The sequence below is a fragment of the Danio aesculapii genome, chromosome 7 (genome assembly GCF_903798145.1).
Source record: "Danio aesculapii chromosome 7, fDanAes4.1, whole genome shotgun sequence".
NCBI classification, from domain to species: Eukaryota; Metazoa; Chordata; class Actinopteri; order Cypriniformes; family Danionidae; genus Danio; species Danio aesculapii.
In genome coordinates, this window is record NC_079441.1 from 64,861,320 (window position 1) to 64,878,697 (window position 17,378).

Genomic DNA, 17,378 nt, shown 5'->3' on the forward strand with positions numbered 1-17,378 from the left:
TTTTTTTTTTTTACTTTTTCGCAACATTAAATGTTTTTGTTTTATTTCACAAAATGCAACAAACATATTATATTATATAAATTTAATGTGTGTAATCTTATCTTTTTATTTGAACATTTTCTCAAAATATAACAAGTGTAATCTCACATTATAATCTCAAAATGGTTTTATTTCTTAATTATTGCTTGGCTCAGATCTCAAGATGGTGTATTTTTTATTACAGTTGGTTTAAAAAATACTTTAAAAGTTTTCTTGAAGAAAAAAAAAAAGTTTTCTTAAAGAGTTTCTAAGCACAAGCAATGGCTGCACAAAATAGACTCCCACACATTTCTGAAATAGCTCTATACAGTAGGTTTCCATTTGTCGGCCCTCTAAATAAGACAGTGTTCTTCAAAATCCCTCTGTCCTGTAGACAACAGGTTATCTTGACATGGCAGCTAGTTTCAAAAAATCCCCTCTGAATCCCCATTTTTATTTTTAGACTCATTCGGTAGAAAATTATGTTGACTACATTATTTTGCAGATCAATATAAATAAGCTGAAGACAATGGTAGGTCAAATAACAAATTGAAAATAATGAATTTATTCTCAACATTTAATTGAAACTTGTTATAAAGTTTAATCTCAGATTATAATGACTTTAATTTAACTTCAAGATGGTAATTCTTTTATTAATGCCTCATCATGGGTGTTGGTGGCTTGGTGTCTGGGTTGTGGTGTCTGAATAACACAGCTGAGAACTGGGTTAGTAACTGTACTATGTACTATTTGCACTGGGTTCCAGGCGGTCGCTGCGATCGTATACTATACCAAAGTCGGCGACCCGGGGATGTTACAGACTGTACCAAAATGTTGAGGCAAGGTGGGGGGCTGGGGGGCTTACGAGAGTTTTCCAGGAGAAAAAAACAAAATGTGAGGGTGGCGAGAGATGGATCTGAAATACGGGAGCCCCCCTGGGAAAAACGAGAGTGTTGGCAGGAATGCTTTATGTTCATTTACATATTTACGAATTTAAAGCATAATCCTCACACATACAGCACACACAGATCATCTTATAGATTGTTATACATCATATTTCAACTCTGATCTTCTAAAAACAAAATATAAGGCATTATAAATAATATTCTACACATTAACATAATAGCGTTCTGTAAAGCTGCTTCATTAGCTGTCAGAAACTGTTTTACCTAAATAATTAAAAAAGAAAAAATCTGTAATCAATATTTGCTGAGAAAAGCCCCCAAATGCATCAAGTAAATGAGTATTTGAGTAAATAATTAAACAGACATCACGAAAAAGTGGCTTATTCATCAATATTGGTCAATACCAATTCATGTAGAGATCAGGGGTCATTGTTAATCGTGGACACTGAATGAAACTGACAACCGTAATAAAATACCAATGGAAAGAAAGGTATTGTCCACTGATTCATGTGGACAGAGCAAAAAAAGGCGGCTCACCTGAGGTGTCATCCCGTGACAGAGGTAAAGGATGGGAATGTTGTCAGTGTCTGGCCCTTGGTCGAGACACAAGTCAGTCTTCAGTGAGTTTCTGAGCTGAAAGGACAAAAAAATATACTGACAAAGTGCCTATATACTATACATAGTGCCTAACATCTACATCAGGGGTCACCAAACTTGTTCCTGGAGGGCCGGTGTCCTGCAGATTTTAGCTCCAACCCTAATCAAACACACCTGAATGAGCTAATCAAGGTCTTACTAGGTATACTTGAAACACCCAGCCAGGTGTGTTGAGGCAAGTTGGAGCTAAACCCTGCAGGGACACCGGCCCTTCAGGACCGAGATTGGTGACCCCTGATCTACATGATTTAGCTTTGTTACACAGACAAAAACACAATCAGAAGCAGGGGTCGATGAGAAAGTCAATATAAACAAAAACATTAGCATTATATATCAACATTACATGCAGGGCTTGACATTAACATCTGCCAAACCGCCAAATAAGGGTAGATTCCAGTGGTGGCGGGTTATGTAGACACACCCAATAACCACTTTGGCTGGTTGAAAATAATTTTTAAAATGTCAGAGCTGCCTCGTCCATAAAGATTAGAATTTTACTTTAAGACCGTTTGTCAATACAAGAATCCTTGTGCTGCAAAGTAAAATATAAAATTGTGTATGGAAAGCATCATCAATATACCGTGATGCACTGACATATCGAATTGAACCGAATCGATGGCGTGATAAACGGAACCGAACTGAAGCGTGAGACAGAGATAACAGAGATAACGTTAGTCCTGTTTTGAATGCAGATATTTGTAGCTCCGCCTTCTTTTGAAAAAGAGCACAATCTTTTTAAATTTAAAGTGATAGTCACCAAAATGGCACAATTTGAATTAAAGCCTAAAAAGGCCAGTTTCGAAGAGGTATAAAAAATTATTTGTGTGGTATTTTGAGTTGAAAGTTCACATACACACACTAGGGACATCAGAGACTTATTTTACATCTTGTAAAAAGAAGCATAATAGGTCCCCTTTTAAATCAGGATTTGTCCAAAAAATATTTCTGTCCATAATAATGCAGACATATTTTAATAATGTGCAGATTATAAAACGAAAACCTAAAAATTAAAGGGTCACAAAATACCAAAACACATATTTTTTCGAGATGTTTACAGTGATATATGTGTCCCACGTTGCTAAAAACACTATTAAGACACATATATTTCACTAAAAAGGGAAAATTGGTTGTTTTGCGATCCATATCTCAGCAGGGTCCATCATGTTATAGGGTACCCTACATTTGCATTGTGTTATGTTGATTTTTGCAAGTGTTGTGACCAATTGCAGCACGTTTCATCAGTTGTTTGTGTTGTGACGAATTTACAGCGCTTTTCTTCACTTGTTTGTGTTGTGACCAATTTGCAGCGTGTTTCTTCAGTTATTTGTGTTGTGACCAATTTGCACCGTGTTTCTTCACTTGTTTGTGTTGTGACAAATTTGCCGCCCGTTTCTTAAGTTGTTTGTGTTGTGACCAATTTGCAGCACGTTTCTTAAGTTGTTTGTGTTGTGACCCATTTGCAGCACGTTTCTTAAGATGTTTTTGTTGTAACCAATTTGCAGCACGTTTCTTAAGTTGTTTGTGTTGTGACCCATTTGCAGCACGTTTCTTAAGATGTTTTTGTTGTAACCAATTTGCAGCACGTTTCTTAAGTTGTTTTTGTTGTAACCAATTTGCAGCACGTTTCTTAAGTTGTTTTTGTTGTGACCAATTTGCACAGTGTTTTTTCACTTGTTTGTGTTGTGACCAATTTGCAGCACGTTTCTTAAGTTGTTTGTGTTGTGACCAATTTGCAACACGTGTGCTGTCAAACTGATGAAGATCGTTTCTTTATTTGCTGGTGTTTTTTGTAATTGCATGTGCTTTCTTAAATTGCAGCGATTTAAGCTTTCTCGGCCACTGCAGGTCTGACTAATAAATATGAATTTGTAGCTAAATTGTTAGTGTGCCAAACAGCGTTTCCCATTGTTTACATCCTTGTTTACATTCTCGCTACAACACACTGTTAACGCTAGAAACTGTGCATGTAGTTGATCAATTTTAACAAATAAAGATACTTACAGGTTGTGGCTCACAATCCACAGCTTTGTAGGTTGGACGAGTTTTTAACCGAATCCAGCACTGAACTGAGAGAGATTCTGGAAGTTCTCCTTTGTCAAATTCTAGCTATATATATATATTTTATAATTCTACGGAACATAATTAAAATTAAACTGTAAGCACTTCTCTCTTTGTGTTGTGTCCTTTAGAAACCCAAATACAGAAACAGAACAAGTTCTGTGGAAATAGCAGCATTTGGATGTCATTTTAGCTTTCTCTGCTATAGCATTACAGCACCTCTGGCCTAGCCCTGTTGCTGTGCGTGGTAAATGAGCATAACCTGAAGTTCTTGTGATCTCACTAGCCCGGATGTATTTTTTGTAGACCCCAAACTTTGTTCGCTGTAGGCTTTGCTAAGCTAACTCTTTAATAGCCAATTGCATTGAACTTTGAGCGTATTACATTCAGAGATGTTGTTTATGTTCACACACTTACATTACACATAGAGTAAAGTTTCAAATATGATATCGCAGTGGACCAACCCTTTAAGAAAGTTTTAAAAACAGGGAAAATGTACTTTTCCGAAACACCTTTATGAAAAAAATGGAACATAATTCAGGTCAGAAGGGGGTTAAGTGGACCACCAAGCACATGTCATTTTTATAATTTTCTTTTTTATTACCACTCTTCTCTTTTTCTCAGTCTTTTTACAGCAGGTACAACTAAAGGCTGTTTCTCCCTTGCATCATAACGTGGTTCAATTCTCATCCTAATTACAGGTTCTAATTATAAAATTCATTTTCATAAGTGTATGCACAGTCATGAATCATCTAAATTACATTCCACCAAAAGTCCTTGGTGAAGTGAGAGAGCTGTACAGAAAAAAAAAAACACCTCCTTGCACTTCTATTTACCTGAGTTTACCTCCAGAGCATAAAGAGCTTATTAGTAAAATCATTTCATGCAGAGCCTCAAAAACAATTTACCTCCATAGGCTATAAAGAGCATCGCAACCGTTACGCCTAATGAAAATAGTGCTTAAACATGCGGCCGTATCAGTGACGACAGAATTCTAGGCGGAGGACTTCAATGGATCCTATCGCTGTTTTGGCATTTCCGTCAGATTCAGCCCAACACCGCTGCGCCTTTTATCACCGTGTGCTGACGTGATTGACAGCCTCATCAAATGCAGTCAGTCAGAGTAAAGTAATGAGGGCGAGAGCTATTTCGGAGCCCTTTACTCCCAGAATTCATTTCAATAACGCTGACCTATTTTCCACAGTTTCTTCCTTTTAAATTGCACCACACATGATGAAATCAGGCTCAGAACGAACACCTCAGCTAGGCGGCCTGTTTCGAGTCAAGTGTGTTATTATTACATCGGGTAAAAAAAGCCAATGGATTGGATTGTTTGGACTTGACATGCATGGCTAATATAAACAGTAGGAGCGTGTTGCATCAATTTTGTCAGGCAAATTGGAAAAATCCTCTTCAAAAGATGAAATGGCGAGTGTGGGTAACATGTTGCAAGCGCAGCTCTCAAATCCAGCCTCAATAGTACAATATCTGGGCATTCACAGAAGCTTATTCAGCACTCAGCGGACCCGGCGGTTAAAGCATTAGCCTTGTGGAGAGAAAGTGTCTCTGCAGCCGCTTGCTTTGACTGGACTAATCTTTTCACTTGCAGGGTTTTATTACAACACAATTTGATTCCTGATAACACCGCAGCGCTGGGGGAATGAATCAATCTGACAAAATATACAGCTATTTGCACTGTAGTTGAACTCTTTATTTGCTCTTTTTGTGGGCTGAGTGTTTTTTTGCGATTGCTTCTGCTTGGTTGGGTTTAATATAGATACTCACCACTCCATATGCGACGGTGTCCGTGTACATTCTCATCTCGGGGTAAATGTTCACTAGATACCAGCGGAAGGTCTTGCACTGCAGCTTTTTCCTCAGTGCTTTTCTTTCGGCGATGTCACCGATGTCTATCCCTGAGTCCTGATAACACAAACACAGGGAGAGGTATTCATTAGCTAGATTTATAATCCCATAAACAGAAAATGACATTTTGGGGTTTGTTCAAACTACTCATTTAACATGAGCTTTTTTGGGGGAGACAGCTTAATTGTTTTATGTTTAATCCACTTAAATTTGTAAAAACTAATAAGTTAGCTTAATTCCTTTATGTTGTCCCAACACAAATCAATTGTGTGGAACCCAACAGTTTTTACAGTGTGCGCGGTACATCTTGATGTGTCCGTTAGGTTTGTATATTTCTATAAACCCGAAGACCGTCAAAGCTGATTGGAGCATAATGATGGTGTAAATTTATAGTGAACCACTTCTACTTTAACTGCTGTTTCCGAAGGTGTGCTTTAGGTTTAAATGAAAATAAGGGTTTGTTAATAGTTTGAATTATTTATACACACACACACACATCCATACATACACATATATACACACACACACACACATATATATATATATATATTATAAATATTATACATACATACATACATACATATACATATATATATATATATATATATATATATATATATATATATATATATATATATATATATATATATATATATATATATATATATATATACACACACACATACACACACACACACACATATAAACACACATATACATATATAAACACACATATACTATATATAATACTACATATATATATATATATATATATATATATATATATATATATATATATATATATATGTATATATATATATATATATATATATATATATATATATATATATATATATATATATATATATATATATATATATCACAATAATTAACCCCGAATAAGCCAAAGCAGCGCAATCACTACCTTACTGTTGTGCTTGTGATAAGAAAAAAGCTAAACATATGCGGACATTTCTTCTTTCTTTCTTTTTACTGAACTTTTTAGTCTGCAGTAACAAAAACAGGAGACTCGTTAGAAACAAACAGATGGCCAACCAAAAAGTAACTCAGGGTTATAGAAAGAGTGGCCCACACAAAATATATACATATGTAAGTATCATATGTGCTGTATCTCTAATAAATATTATAAATATTTAAAACAGGCACTATCCTGCATAGTTGCAATCTAAAAAAACTACATTCTTGCTTAAAAAAGCCTCAGAAGTACATTATGTTTTACAATAGCAATATTTGTCAAACTGTAGTGAGCTTATTGATCTGCTGTCACTCTATGTGGGGGGAGTTATACAAAAGGGTGAGGATTTGTCCGAATGCAATTCACACGTACAAAGCGAAAGGTACAATTTGCGCAAATGAAGCAATGCGAAAGATGCGATTTGTGCAAATTAAGCAGTGTGAAAGATGCAATTTGCACGAATGAGGGGTTGCGAAAGATACGGTTCGTGCAAATGAAGCGGCCGGAAAGATGCAATTCACGTGAATGAAGTGGTGTGAAAGACACGATTCACACGATTGAAGCAGCGTGAAAGATGCGATTCATGTGAATAAAGTGCCGTGAAAGATGCAATTCATGCAAATGAATCGGCACAAAAGATGTGATTTGCACAAATGAATCGGCATGAAAGATGCAATTCGTGCAAATGAAGCAGCGTGATTTACATGTAAAGTCAATGTAAGATGCGACTAGACATCCTGTGGGCCAATTCATATGAATGAGGCAGCGTGAAAGATGCGATTCGTATGAATTAAGCACTGCAAAAGATGTGATTCGCGTGAATGAAGGGCCGCGAAAAATTCGATTCACGTGAATCGCATGCTTCCTGCTACTTCATTCAAAATAAAATGACTTTAGCAGACATTCACGCCACATTAACCAGTCAGGAGCTTGCTCTTGTAGGGGCTTGATTATGTAGTAGCGCCTGTAGTTGTCCCGATGGGAAATCCTTCTGCCAACACCAGACAACAGCTTGTCGAACTGGACTCAGCTCAGTCGGAAGCACGGCTGAAAGCTTCAATCATCCAGGTGTAATTTCTGGAGGAGTTGATAAACTCACAGAGCTGGTGCACATCTGAAAGGATCTAGTGAATTAAGACAGGGCACCGAACGAATCTACAATGTTTTTCAGCCTTCCTAAAGCACATGAAGCAGATCTAATCGCTCAATAAAATCCATGTTAGCCGTTTAGCAACGAAACTACAGTCATCGAGCAGACAAAAGCTCTGCCCATGACGCAAATCTGCATCTAACTATCACACATGAATGAAAAGATTTTTACACATGCCACATCTGGTGTAAACACAGCATTAGTCAATCAGTGCCAGGAACTAGCATTCTTCAAAATATCTATTTTTCATGTTCAACAGAAGAAAAAAAAATACTATAGATACAAAATTGAAGGGTAATGGAAGGGATTGGAAATTGAAGGGATTAACTATCTCTTAAACAATGACATTTGATCATTGAGCATTTTTCTCAGCCTCATGTTAATGTCCAGTTATTCCATGTTATAAAATTGATGAAAATAACCTATTCTTTGCCATACAAGTGAAATTACTGAATCAAGATATAGGAGCCTGAGAAAAATGCTAATATTAGAAGACAATTTCAGATGGCGCTTAGAGGTTTTTGCATCTGAACTCTTCAATTATGGGACCGCAGATATAGAATCAGGCTCATCTGCCATATATTATCACAGTGATGCAGCACTGAGCTCCCCACCACTGGAACAGAAATAGAAAAGTACATCTCAGTTCATGTTTCTCAGCGCACTCGAGTCGAGTCTTTGTTCCCGCATCAAGAGTCACTTCCCTTTTCTCTCGTTCCCTCCTCTCAGCATTCAGCCTGGCTCTGGGAATCTGCTGCAATCTCACGACGCCTTCCGCTTTCGCCAGATCTTAATTGCTGTCTTGCTGATAAATGCACGAGCATGGGCCAAAAGCTCCCTAAATAAATGGAGCACTGTGACATATGGTTGGAAACAGAGCTGAGGGCTGGAGAACTATAAATGAGTTAATGGGCGCTTAATAGACAATAACAACTGTATTTCTCTATGCATTCTTTAATCACTTTTTTCCTACAAGCTTCATAATTGGATCTACTTTGCATTTAGTCAAGTTATGTACTGTATGACTGCTCAGTACTAACTGGAGGCATCATATTTTTCTAATGCAAATGAGAATGTTTATGTGTTACTTCTGTTATTTTTAACCTTTAAAAACATATGAATATGCTTGAGATATTATTTAATTCACTCAAAAACAAACCAAAATTTGCTGTACTCACAAAAGTGGTTTTAAACCTTATTTATCAGGGGTCGTCACAGTGGAATGAACCACCGACTATTTCAGCACATGTTTTGTACCCTTCCAGCTGCAACCCAGTATTGGGAAATGCCCATGCACTGTCACATTTACAATCATACACCATGGCCAATTTTAGCTCATCCAATTCACTTAAACCACATGTCTTTGGACTGTGGGGGAAACCAGAGCATGCAAACTTTATACAGAAATGCCAACTGGCCCTGCAGGGACTCGAACCAGCAACCTTCTCACTGTGAGGCAACAGCGCTAACTATTAAGCCACCATGCCGCCTTTAAACCTTTATGGGTTTCTTTTTTTCTTTTCTTTTCACAAGAGTTTCACAATGTGTTGACAAGAGAAAGAAACTTCAACCGTTTTAGAAATTGCAAATGATGACAGAATTTGTCAAGAAGATGATAGAAGTTGTCATTAATGAAGCAAAGAAAGAAATCTTTTAACATCCAGTTTGTAATGTTTAATTTTATATTTTATACATTCAAATTATTTTCATGTCGAGTGTTTAATTCAATCAGCATTTGAGAATGTTATCATTGCAGCATTTATTTCATAAAAGGCAAAAGTTCAATATGACATATTCAGTTTCACACGACGTACACTCCCAGTCAAAAGTTTGGGGTCAGTAGGATTTTTACATTTTTTAAAATAAGCTTATCCTGCTCACCAAGGCGGCATTTATTTAATAGAAAATACAGTAGAAATTGTAAAATTGTGAAACGTTTTTGCACTATAAAATAACTGTTCAAAAGTAGTTTATAATTGAATTAAACAATTTGTTCCAGTGATTTTAATGATGAATTTTCAGCTTCGTTACTACAGTCTTCAGAGTCACATGATCCTTCTGAAATCACTGTAATTTTAATTACTATTACTATTACTGTTATTATTATAATAATTATTATTATTATTTATTATTATTATTATTATTATTATTATTATTATTATTATTATTAATGGTAATAGTAATAAAAGCGATAATGACTGGAATAATAATTTAATTTAAAACTACAATAAGAAAGCAGTTATTTAAAATGTTAATAAACAATTTAACAATTAAAAAAAATACATTTAATAAATGCTGCCTTGATAAACAGAATAATTTTCTTTAAAAAACAAAATGAAAAATACAAGAACTAAAAAATAAAACCGACCCCAACCTTTTGACCTGTATATACAGCACACATACATTGTTTCCTCTTCCTATGGAATATTTTTTATATTGGTCTACTGTCATTTTCTGCAAACAAATGCTTTGCTTTGTGTCTGAGAACAAATGCAGCCTTTATGTAATACTGAACCTTGTTTTATGTCATATGATGCAAAAATGAGACAAAAAACTCACACAGGCAATCTTTGCATCAAGAATACTAATTTATACATTGAAGGTGTCACGATCACCAGCAATCTAGCAGTTGCAGATCGTTGGAGAACTACAAATCTGCCACTGGAATGAACTATAAATCCCATCATGCACCACTCACACACATCCGTTCCAGTTCTCTCCTTGATTGCAAACACACAGCTGAAGCCTGTGAAGACTCATTACCAGGAATATGAATACACTCCACTCACACACACGTTGCTGAGTCTTGTTTTCTGTAAAAATTATTTCTTGTCTAGCTTTCCTTTGTTTTTGACCCTTGTATTGTTTATCCTGTTTGCCGCCTGCACCGATTTCTTGACCGTTACCTGTCTGACTATTCTCTTAAATAAACTGCATGTGGATCCTCAACTCTATTGTACCCTGACTCAATGTTACAGTAGGTGAAGTAGGTTACAGTCTCTGAATAGACAATAATAAATAGGCTTTCCTATTTCCTGCATCGATACAAGCATTTGGCCACAAAAGTAGTGGCCAATGCTTCACTTATTCAAAACCTTTTTGAGTTTTTCTTATCTGCTGAACCCAAATGAAGATATTTTGAAGAATGCGGAAAACCTGTCACCATTGACATCCATAGAATGAAAAAACAAATTCTATGGAAGTCAATGGTTGCAGGTTTTCAGCTGTCTTTAAAATAGTCTATTTTACGTTTAACAGAAAAAAAGAAACTCAAACAGGTTTTGAACAGGCAAAGGATGAGTAAATGATGACAGAATGTTCAGTTTTGTGTGAACTATCGCTTTAATAATGATTATTATTTAACAAAAATGTAAGACAATGGATGAAGTAAACATTGCCATCATTAGCATTGGATTACTGCAACACCATATTGACTGACTTTCCAGCCTGCAGTTACCTCGAAAATAACCTAGAATGCTGAAGCGCACCTGGTCTTCAATGATCCCAAAAGGGCTCCCTTCACACCTTCTTAGTCTCGCTGCACTGGCTGTCAGTATCAGCCCACATCAGATTAAATTCGTTGATGATGCCATATAAAATCTGCACCCTCCCACAAACATTCACTTCTACACGTCTGTGCTTCAGGCGTTTGTTAATTAGCAGCACTTGTGCTACCATCACAATGCTTCCAACACCCTGTGTTAATGTGCATTTTGCAAGATAAATGAGTGATTGAAAAGTCAAATATTCAATAAATTAGAAAAGGTAAATGGGAACAATGGGAAATGGAAGAGCATTTGCTGAATACATTCTGACCTTCAAACCTTAAACCCAAGTGACTAATCTGCTGTCTCTATTGTGCTTGCCGTGTTTATTGTTGGTTACTAGGTTACCAATACTACAGTGAGCCACTCTAAGAACTTGATAGAAACACACTTGGGATTTTTCTCGTTTACTGCAAACTTTGAAATGATTTGCTTCTCGTTATGATGGAAATCAGACTATTGAAGCACAAATTCTGTTTCTAGAACAATCTACTCTTCCTTGATTACTGTTCTTTGATGGTGGAATAATACAAATAAAAATATTAGCAATGCTCAGTGCTACAAAATAGTGAGAAATAGTTTGCTCTGATCTAAATCTTTAATAATAATTAAAATAATAGATAATATAAATATACATATGTCCACCCCTATTACAGTCCATACCATTGTGAATGCATAATCACCAAGCAGTCTATGCAAGAAAATATTGATTCAGCAGTCTGAAACTGGCTGATCTAGAGCATTGGTTCCCAAAGTGGGAACTCTTGGGGATGGGGGGTGGGGGTTGGGTCGCTGGACAATGAGAGTGGGACAGCTTGGGGATTTCCAAAAGCTAAATAAATTTGATTAAGCTACTCAAATTACCATATTTTATCCATAACCCACAGAAGATAGAAAATAGTGGCTAATAATTACATAAAAAACAACATCATGCAAATGAAAAGCCATCAGCCTTTCAATTATTGTTTTCATAGGATTGGTGTGTTTAAGTTAGATTAACAACACAGCAATAGCGTCAGCAGCAGCAGATAGATTTTATGGCACCAGGTTAAACTTTCAGTCACACTTTATTTTGATGGTCTGTTTGTTGAATTTAAGTTACTTTGCATCCAGTGGTGTCCTTGCAATACTCACGTATTCTCATTATGCCTACTTTTTTCCCCACCCTCTGACGACAGCAGCAGCTGTGAGAACATTTCGTGAGAGTTTTTCGAAGATCACAAAAAATCAGCTGAATGATGTCTCGCTGAAACATTCAAGTAAAATTATAAAACAGCATGGTCATCACTTTAGCCCTCCTTTATTTCTATTCAGCCCCTTGAAACTTTTGCGATTACCTCATGAACAGTACACTACTTAATGATTGCCTCAGTACCCTTTAAATTTGATATAAAAATGGCGGCAGAATTCCGCTCCTCCGTTTTCAACTTGTTTTTCATTTAGTCAGCAAACCACAGTTGTGCAGACCATGAGCACAAGGTGTGTGTTTATCGATAGATAATATCTGCATATTTGCAGTTCTTTGCTATAGAAACACTTGTTTCCTCAGCGCTCCCCTCATCAGTACAGCGGTGTTCTTCAGCGAAAATGTAACTCTTAACAGACATGTTGCTGTTTATTTCACAAATAACAATGAAAACAAAAAAAACACAGTGCATGTACATTAACTATATCATACATTCATGCACAGGATTAAATACAGTGACAGAACCACTTAATGGATGTACTAATTTTAACTGCATATCTGTGTGACATCTGAGTAAAACATCATGTGTTGTGTCGTATTAAAAATTATTTCTTATTATGACTTATATTACAAAAGTGAAATATGTAAATTAGCCTGTAAGTTTTTTATACGTTTATATTTATGCCATTATGAATTTAAAAAGTGGCAGTTTTATTTAATACATGGATAAAAATGTACTTGAGTATAGGCTAGTATTTGGGTTTTTGAAGAAGTGTGCTTTGCTTTTGTTTTCTAGATTATTATCTAGAAAACATTATATATATATATATATATATATATATATATATATATATATATATATATATATATATATATATATATATATATATATATATATATATATATATATATATATATACATATATACATATATAGGCTCATATACATTTAAATACAGCTAAATATACAATTGGGTGGGTAATAGTACACCACCTTTTTTTTAGGACTACACCACTAATTGCATCTATATGCCAACTAATTCTCATTAGATTATAAGTTGATTGTTAGGTTGGGGTTAGGGTTAGTGTAAGTTGATGTGTACTTGCAAAGTTTCTTATAATCAGTTAAAGGTCTGTTGAAGGAGCAGTATCAACAGATATTAAGCAGACAGTCTACAAATACTCAAATGGACCATCAAAATAACGTGTTACTAAACTTTCTGACACCTATATGGCAATTTAAATTCATTACAAATAAATACAGGCCACAACTGAACATTGAGAATGATCTCTGGATGGCGGTCTCCAAAACCAAACCAAGAATAGACTTGTGCTAAAAATGTTATGTCCACCTGTCTCTTTTGGTGAGGGTAATATTAAATGAAACAGATTAATAAATTACAATAAAAATGATATGGTTGTTAGACTGTTGCACTGTTTTTGCATTGTCAATATGCTCATGTTTAAATAGACCTATTGTTGTGTGCGCAACGTTTGTATATTTATAACCACCTCCGAGGAATGAGGGGGGTCGTGAGTCACTGGCATTGTTATTTTGGGGGTCGTAGGCTGAAAGTGTTTACAAGACTTCTTTTCTAAAGCCTTTTACTCTTGGAATTATGTTGCAACTACTTTTCGTATAAATTATTGTCTCTTTTCGTTTGACTCTTCCGTAGTTACATCGTGTTCTAAAACTGATGGATAATCACCAGCAGCTAGCTCTCTGCAACTCTCACATGGTCGCCGACTAAAGCTAAGCAGGGCTGCGCCTGGTCAGCACCTGGATGGGAGACCACATGGGAAAGCTAGGTTGCTGCTGAAAGTGGTGTTTATGAGGTCAATAGGGGGCACTCAACCTGCAGTCTGTGTGGGTCCTAACGCCCCAATATAGTGAAGGGGACTCTATCCTGCCCAGTGAGCGCTGTCTTTCAGATGAGACGTTAAACTGAGGTACAGACTCTCTGTGGTCATGAAAAATCCCAGGATGTCTTTTGAAAAAGAGTAGGGGTTTAACCAGGGCCAAATTTGCCCTCTGGCTTCTGTCCTCCTAACCATCCCCATATCATAATTGGCTTCATTACTCTGTCTTGTCTCCACCCATCAGCTGGTGTGTGGTGTGCTGTCTGGCGCAATGTGGCTGCCGTCGTGTCATCCATGTGGATGCTGCACAATGGTGGTGGATGAAGAGATTCCCCCTAATGTGTAAAGTGCTTTAAGGGTCCAGAAAAGCACTATTTAAATTTAAGGAATTATTATTATTATTATTATTATTATTATTATTATTATTATTATTATTATTATTATTATTATTATTATTATTATTATTATTATTATAAGTTGCTATTGTTTAGGCTGCTATGGCTAGGAACTATACTCTCATTCTGTTGTAATAATCAAAGAAATTATATAGCATATTATGCAGGGCTAAAACATAGTTAACTAGCCGGGGACTGCTTTTAGGAGCTGTTTAATGTCATTGCGCCTGATGCAGCCGTGGTACATTAGTAAAGTTTATTTATTATTATGCCACAATGTGATTATAGTTCCTAGACATTTCAGCCTTAGAAAATAGTCTTTTTATTGTCTGTAGGTATTAGTACATGATGTACCTACAGAAGACACAAGCTTCACATTGGAAAATGGTCGAAAATCAATTTTAAGCAAAATGCTAATGGTCTAATCTTATTCAATGATCAATGTTAAGCTAAGCTAACAGTGCACATGCCAGACCCAAAGATTGGCTGAATGGATAAAAAAAATACTGCTTAACTCTAGGGGAGACGTAAAGTGAGCCTATTTCCAAAAAAAAACAAGTGGAAAACTCTTTTACGTGAATGTAAATATTAAAGTCAGTTTCTAGTGTTATGTAGCTGAGATGGACCTCACCTCTTGTGGAATGTTCCAGGCCATGTAGACATGGCTTTTAAACTCGTCCATCCACACTTCTGCAACCCTCAGAGCGTTTCTGCGCACGTGGGCAGTGAGATCCTCTGTGTAGGGTTTGTGGGCGCGCTCGATATGGGCGATACGGGCACAGGGCAACACCTCCACACTTCCTCCACACTGCCACACCTACACACAAACAACAAAAAAGAGAAAGCTGAGAAATAAAAAAAAGACACAAATCTTGGCAAGACAATTCTACTCGCTGGCCCAGACTGAAGAGCAGATGAAGTGCTGAAGATCTTACATAACACTTGTGTCCCCCTTAAGAGTCTCAGAGGGAATTTAATGGCGTGTGCAGTAAATAGGATACTTCTGAGATAATGATTTGTCTCAGGGGAAAAAACTAATAACACGCATCTCTGCATGTGCACATTCACTAGGCTCCAAAGCAGAGTTTTACTAAATCAAAACCTAAAAAACACTGCATAAATAGTTATGTTTTATTATAATCAAAGCAATTTCTCAGTAGCTGCCTTGATTAAAAAAAATTTAAATCACGCCTTCCGTCATATTGGGGTTAAATAAACACACCAAGTCCTTTTTTTCAATTGAACAACATTAAAATGGTGAACCAATTGGAGCGGTTTTTAGACTGACCGCAACTTGATGTAGGAGTGCGGTCCCCCCGCCCACCGAATCGATTGACAGCTGCGTATTAATATGTTTCCATAGTAATGCGTATAATCATATCAACAAGACAGGACGAGCGCAAAGCAACCGGGAATAAAAGGTCTGTTCGGTATGCTAGGATCATCAATCATCATCAAATGTGATCAAGAGTGAGTTTTACAAGTTTAAAATGTTTTGTGTGTAATGAATTACAGTGATTTACTTCAGATTTACTTCATCACATCAGCCGTATGTCAGAACAATTATAAAAGACGCTACAATATCGGTTTGTAGACATTAAAACAGGTTTATTTTGTACAATACCGTAACAGATATCCATTCAGAACTGGATATTAACCTGTATCCTGTCACATATGCATGCAAAAAGAGTGCAAAGCTAAATGCGTGCGCTGTCTGTGTGTCCGCACTGTGTGTGTGTGTGAATCTGTGTGTTCGTGAACTTTGTAACAGCATTGTGTGTGACTCATCGTTGCAACTTCACAGCAACAAATGCATCAAATTCCCATTGGCAAAGTTTTTACTGTAGTATTCCTCACAAACTTTATGCGAGATCTTCTTCCTGTCTCTTCTTCTGTCTGTCTGTCTGTTGTCTGAAGCAGCCAAGGGCCAGGGGCGCCCTCACGACCACCCTTGGGTAAACTCTGGCCACCCCTGTGGCCACCCCAATATGATTTTGCTGTTGACATTATTAATTTAAATGTACTTATGTAAATTCCCAATATTTCAATAAATAAAATGCAGACACTAAATTATTGTTGGTGCCACTGACGTAGCTGATTCACTGCCTCTCCCCCTCAGCGCTGGTTCAACGCTGGTGAAAACAAACTGATGCATGCGCGTAGAAAACCATTCCCGTGCACCTCACGCACTCCTCTGTGAATCCGGATTGTTTGCATGCACACAGATAAAATACACGCCGCTCATGCGCCGTGAAACCGGAGTAACAGTGAAACCAGAGTAACAAACTTTTGTGCAGAGGTGTCGGCACGCAGTGAGTTTTGCAAGTCGACTAAACTAAAGTTTATATAATATGATGATGATGTTACTTTCACTAAGCATGGCTTTAAAGCAGAAAGGAGGGATCAAGAGTCAGGGAGGTAAGACTTCAAAACAATAATTCTCAGCCATGAGTCGAGCCTAAGACAACAGATAATTCTATAAAACATATTTTTTGTATTCTTTAAAATTGTCATAATTAATATTCATGCAAAAGGTTTCTTAAGTGATCTTAGCATATCACTCCAATTGTTGTTTTCCAGTAACATTTAGGATTGATTTCTGTTATTTATTTAATATTTATTTAATAATAATTGTATAATAATATTAATAATAATTGTATTTATTTAGAATAAATAGAAATAAATTGTTATATCTATTGAATAACAAATCTTACAATTTAAGGGGGGGGGGGGTATGAGGTGGTTCGCCCAGGGTGTCAATTA

The 17,378-nt window shown here is 36.4% G+C and overlaps 1 protein-coding gene across 1 annotated transcript in view; it reads right to left on the bottom strand.

Annotated features, from left to right (window-relative positions):
- galnt18b (UDP-N-acetyl-alpha-D-galactosamine:polypeptide N-acetylgalactosaminyltransferase 18b) overlaps positions 1 to 17,378 on the bottom strand; it is a 273,853-nt gene that overhangs the window by 79,245 nt on the left and 177,230 nt on the right. The window contains exons 7-9 of the mRNA XM_056462355.1: positions 15,247 to 15,432; positions 5,424 to 5,561; positions 1,461 to 1,556 (exon numbers count right to left, since the gene is read on the bottom strand). Of these exons, the coding sequence (XP_056318330.1) occupies positions 1,461 to 1,556; positions 5,424 to 5,561; positions 15,247 to 15,432 (420 nt within the window). The remainder of the gene's footprint in view (positions 1 to 1,460; positions 1,557 to 5,423; positions 5,562 to 15,246; positions 15,433 to 17,378) is intronic.